At 39.8% G+C, this 6,000-nt stretch overlaps 1 protein-coding gene across 2 annotated transcripts in view; it reads right to left on the bottom strand.

The window, feature by feature from the left end:
- EFNA5 (ephrin A5) overlaps window positions 1-6,000 on the bottom strand; it is a 278,020-nt gene that overhangs the window by 7,554 nt on the left and 264,466 nt on the right. The window contains exons 3-4 of one of the 2 annotated variants that reach the window (XM_027100377.1): window positions 2,563-2,628; window positions 2,083-2,163 (exon numbers count right to left, since the gene is read on the bottom strand). In XM_027100377.1, coding sequence (XP_026956178.1) covers window positions 2,083-2,163; window positions 2,563-2,628 — 147 coding nt within the window. The remainder of the gene's footprint in view (window positions 1-2,082; window positions 2,164-2,562; window positions 2,629-6,000) is intronic. The other variant, XM_027100379.1, reaches the window with a different exon arrangement.

Raw genomic sequence — 6,000 nt, 5'->3', positions numbered from 1 at the left:
CACACACACACACACACACACACACACACACACACACACACACACACTCTGACCACATTCTGTCAAAGCTTTGCAAACTTCTATCAGTTACAGGTGTATAGATTTGGGGGCCATCATGGACTTAAATGCTCACTGACAAAGAGTCTGTTTCCCCAAAGACAGTGAAATATGTTCACATATGAATGCATGTTAGCATCTTGCATTTTATCATTAGTTGAATTCAAAGGTAGTTTTCCTAATGTCAGAACAGTCCTCAGTGTGCCTCTTCATTACCAGTGAAAAACATGCAATCTGTTATGTTTCTAAACAGCCTCTTGCTTTCCCCATAGGCAATGGAATTTACCTGGAAAAAAGATTACTGGAAAGCGCTGCCTACATTCTGCAACGGTGTACATCAGAAACTCTTAATTCAGGGTAACTTTTATAACATGCCCAACCCTGCCGGTCAGCCTACACATGACTTATGAACAAAGCCAAGATAGTAAAAGTTCTCTCCGTGGACATCTCTATGTCTAGCAATGGTAAGAGAATCCTTTTATACTAATGTAGGAATGGGAGTTGAGAAATATGAATATTACACCTGGATCTGTGTGTAACTAGCTGCATGGCCTGGGCAAGTTACAAAAGGAAGATTGTAGACTCTGGGGTCCTTAAAAGATCTCATTCTCACTCACAGATCCTGTGGTGGCCCAAGTCCTCAAGCTTGTGAGGAGTCTGGAACCTTGAAAAGCCACAGTAATGCTTCCAGATTTCCAGAACACAATTAAAATGTCTCCATGTCAGCACTCATTCCTTGCAACTTTCTAAAGCAGCTAACGGATCCCTGGGGAGCCACTAAGGCCTCTGAGAGCTTATTGTACACACCTCTCCTCTGTGCTCTAGATAAGATGCCTGCCTTAGAAAAACAGGAGTGCTTGGGGAAAAAGCCTAACCCTTCCTGTCAGTTACAACGTGGAAGCTATTGTATGCCCTGAGGCACCACATTTACTCAAGGTAAGTCTCCCTAAGGCTCATTGACTGTGTGTCCCAGTAACAGTACTCAAAGGATAAAGTGGACCTCACAACCTTTTAATTTCCAGGGCCATCAGAAAGGTAAGTCCTACTGCAAATAGGTGAAAAAAAAGTCTCTGTTTACATAAGAGGGGGCTTACAAGGGCTTTGAGGCACACTCCTCAGTGAACAGAGGATAGAGGGCTCCCCCCACCTCATAATCAGTCTAGCTGCGTTAAAGAGCCAGATTGAATTTATAACCAAGTGGAGAGTTTACATTATCCACAGTATGCTGCAGTACAGAGGCTTCAACGATCCCGTTGGTGGGTTTTATTTTTCTTCATAGTGATGGGAAAGTTTGGGGGTATGGAAGATAGAAGTAGTAGAAAAGATTCACTTATCCTCGATACTTGTTTTGCCTCAGTAATCAAGGATCACGTTTGGCTCGACAGACTACTGCGGATACGTTTGTGGGAGCAGCAGGTGCATGAGTTTGTGGTGTTAGGAGGCAACATGGTTATGCTTCTCCAGACCTATTTCTATTGACAACAGCACAAATAATATTTGAAGTAAAATGAAGTCCTTTAGATCAGTTCAATGATGCATGTGAATTTCTAGAGAAAACTAAACAGGTTGAATTAGTTGCTATTTTGTGCAATAGTCTTATTACTTTTATCCATAGATTTGGATATAATATAAAAGTAAAGTTTTATAAGCACATAGAGTAGAAATTTTTTTCTGTCTTACATGAAAACAGATCCATTAATAGTCACAGTAATTCACCAGCATGCTCAGAGGATATGGTAAAAAAGTAGTGAGACTTTTAGCTTTCTGACGGGGCTTCTATACTAGGATACTGCATTGTATCAAACCCATGTCAAAAAAAAAAGAAAAGTCATAATTTATCTAACATGCATTACACAGAGATACTGGAAGAATGAGGTAGAATATAAGTAATATTAGCGTTGCTAGCAATGAGCAAAAGCAGAGCAACTGTAACATGCAAACATGCGGAGAGGAAGAAAGGAAAAAAAGTACTGAAGCACCAGAGAGAGATGCATTTGTTAAGAGAGATTCTCTAAGCATACTAACCTGCTGGTTCTAATGAATTTTCTACTTTGTCGTTAACATCGAAAACACGATCATGAACACCTATAGTTTTCATACAGCTATCTATAACAAAAATAGAGATAACAGCCAAATATGTTAGTGAAGACACCCTTAAACTCCCGCTTCTTTCTTTTTTCTTTCTAATTTTTCCTTTTACTTATGGAGAGACTGTTTTACAATCAGTGGCATGTATCCAAATGCCAATATTGTTCCCATTTGCTGTGCACGTACAACAGTCTGAGAAACAACAAGTTAGCAACTGCTGTGTACTTAAAATAAAGGCATCATGAAAAATAATGAGAAAAAATTTGATGAAAACTGAAACATGGATGTTGATAATACAAAACAGATACCACACAGGATTTACAGTAAAAAAAAAAAAGTTTTACCGCTGTGAACCAGACCACACAATAGAGCATGCGCAGTGAAGCCACCCTCGGAAGCTCATTTTAGTGAACTTACTTGTTGGTCGCACAAAGACTTTGAGCTTTAGACAGGACCGTCTTCCGTTATCTGGGATTGCAGAGGCTGTGGAAAAGACAAAAAGAGAGAGCAAGAGAGAAAGGAGAGAACACCACCAGATTATTCATTTGCAAATGCAAACGGGCCACAGTAAATTCTTTCATGAATTCTTCCCAGAAGATGAAACAGAAATACTTTTCAGACTGACACTGACTGACTGCTATCGAAAGGGCTACTTTCCTATACCTGTCTTTCCTTTGCAATACAATAAAGAAAGAATCATGCAAGAACGTTGGTAATCTACAGAAGAATACTTTGCATTCTTATTTCAAAGGCTCTTGCGTTTAACTTGATCTGTAATCAGTTTTCTCTAAAATAAGGAGATAATGCCGCATGAGTCCTCCTGCTTTCATAGAGAGCAGGAAAGGGGCCCCGCAGCCACCAGAGCCCAGGGTGTAAGCGTTGGCAAAATCCAGTTAACAGTTACAAGGCCAACTTAAACATGACCTAGTTCTGCTGGGGAAAGCAAAGCTCTGTCTGTCCTGAAAGCCTGTCTGTCAGTGCTTTGCAGGTAATTCAATTAGAGGTTTTACTCAGAACTTGGCTCCACATTCTGTATGACTAAACCAAACCCAGCAACTTCCATCAGGCTATTATAAGTACAATATGCTATTGAGAAAGTACTGGGTTGCAGTGGTACATTTATTTTTAAAAATTTGCCACAGAGAAGGATGGAATTAATAAAGTGGGCTTACCAAAACATGACAACATGTTTCAAGTTATAAATCATTTGAGGAAGAAACTTTCTTCTCCTCTTCAAGATAATAAGACTGTAAACTTCCCCTGCGTTTGAAAGATGATCTCCCCTCAGTCCACCCAGCATAATGTCAAAGGGATTTCCAAGGCCGTAAGACCCTTAACAATCACATATGTTTACACATGCATTCTAAAGATGACAAAAATTACAGAAACGAGTGCTGCATACTTTCCTCCCTCTGTGTTTGCTTCAAGTGTTTTCTTTGTTCAGAAAGAGCAGATGATATCAGTCAAAATACACATGGCTCACAATTAGTTTGGTAATACTGTCAGTGACAAAGAGAGGACCGGTGTTCAGTGTGCCTTCTCCCTCCTCTATTCTTACTGTCCCTCATGGTGAGCCCAGAAAACGAAAATGCTGATTTTGCAGGTGAGAGGATTCAAGACGCAAACTCTAGGTTAATTTCCCAACAGTCTCCTCATGTAACTCCAGGTCCACATCCTGGAGGAGAACTTATAAAGTCACCACCTAAAAGACATCAAGCTGGAAAGGACCCCCGTGTCGCTATGCAACACCTGTTGAAAACGCTCTTAATTCTTAGACCAAAGTAGATACAGAAAAGATGTTTTCAGCCCTCCCCACCTTCGTGTTCGCTCTGACAGGCAGTTAAGAAGTGCTAACAGCTGGCTTTGCTGTAGGCTTTCATTAAATCAAAGTCGGAAAAACTCCCTCTACTGACATTTACAGTAACTAGTGTGTTATTTAGGGCACAATATTTGCACTCTGTGGTTCGATCCAGGAAATGATGTCCTTCCTGTGGACCCCAACTGCAAATGTGCACGTCACGAATACAGTACACATAGGTGACTCCAAGTCGTTAGAAAAACCATGGGTTCTTGAGATAGTTTATATCTTGTTTGTGAGAGGTGGTGTGAAAAAGTGACACATGGATATTTACGCTGCTGTGCTATGGATTTCTGAGCTGAGATGAACTTACTGCAAGCCCTGTGAACTTGATTTACCACATGTAGTAGCTGATTTTACTGATGATACTGTAAGATATAACAGGCTCAAGGCAAGATCAAATGTTTGTTTTAGTGGGGGAACTTCTTAGAGTTAGCACACATTTTTCAGATTTCTATATAGGAGAAATCCTATAAATCCAGGACACAAAAATCATTGTGGGGCACGCTGGAATAACTAAACATCAACACATGATAAACTGTCCAGGAAAAATTCAAGAGAGTTCTCTCACCAGCTCGCAAAGAGGGACAATTAGCCTTAGTTACTGGATGAGCTATATTATTCTGCACACTAAAAATATTAAATGTACTTATATTTATAAAGACCTCTCTTCCCCATCAAACTTCTCCCTTCCTCATCTCTCCTCTATCACCAGAAAAGCTGTATGACAATGATAACGTGACTGATACCTTATGATGCTGTTTGACTATTATACTCTAATCCTTAGAAAGACTGATAAACAAAGAATATAAACATACAATGTGAGTACACAGTGCAGATTACATTAAGTCCCTTGACTCCACAGCCTCTGACCTGAGCTCATGAAATCTTAACCTAAGTCGGTATAACTTGGGTTCCTTGTTTGCCACGTTGAAAAACAAATATAATACCAGAAGGCATAAAAACTTTTCCATATGTGAGCAAAACTCAATTTTTTATGCAAGGTTTAAAAAACTGGGAGTGTGGCTTTATTCCATGTCCTGTTCCAGGTTTCTTAACCCCACACCTCCTGCCTGACAAATAGAGGGTTCCTTTATATCACTTACGAAGAATGATTATTATTAGTAATATTTGAATATATAAGGTAATATGAAAGTGCTTTACTAGTCACACCTAAACAACAAAGCGGAGGCTTGAAGCATTAAAAACACAAAACAGAGGAACTGAAAAATGTAATAGTCACACAAGTAAATTTATAAAGAAAATCCTCTTGGGATCAATTATGAGCAAGATTAAAGATGGACATGGGGGAGTAAAAGCTTAAAACGTGTCTGGCCTTTGTCAGGAGGTGGGTATTATTGATCTCTATGATTCTAGAGACACACATCACTTTATACTAAGTAACACTATTTTAGTTAAAACAATACGCTGTTTTCCTTAGAAAGTTAATAGTGAAAGTTTGGAAACGGATAATAAATAATTACTACCATTTATTCTATATGACTGCAGCTTTATCTATCCACTCAAACTCTTTTAAAACTGCTATGTACAGTTACCCTGTTACGTGCTATGGATGCAAAGATGTATAAGACAAACTGTTTCTGTCCTTGTGCTGTGCTTATCCCAGCTGGGGACATAGGTAGGAAACACAGTTTAGGGACCAGGAGGCATCCATGTGGTAACTGAGGTTTGCATGAGCTTCATCTGGGCATGTGAGGGTGTCGCGGGAGTGTTTATCAGAGGGAATTTTATCCAGGCTTTACAGGTCCTCCAGAAGCCAAACAACAGCAACTGGGACAAAAGAATTGTAACATTTCATCCCTGAGTTCCCAAATTGGAGCTTTAGCAACCAAAAAGAGGTCTTCACCTGCAACAGGGGAAGAAAACCTAGACCTGAACTCTTCCTATAATGATATTTGGATTTTCTGTGCTGGAGAGGATGTGGAGAAAAGGGAAGCCTCCTACACTGTTGGTGGGAATGTAAATTGGTACAGCCA

Source organism: Aethalodelphis obliquidens, unplaced genomic scaffold, assembly GCF_003676395.1.
Source record: "Aethalodelphis obliquidens isolate GAN/ISIS:26980383/991018 unplaced genomic scaffold, ASM367639v1 scaffold4, whole genome shotgun sequence".
NCBI classification, from domain to species: domain Eukaryota; kingdom Metazoa; phylum Chordata; class Mammalia; order Artiodactyla; family Delphinidae; genus Aethalodelphis; species Aethalodelphis obliquidens.
The sequence above is the reverse complement of the archived record's forward strand: the minus strand, read 5'-3'. Positions and strand labels throughout refer to the sequence as shown.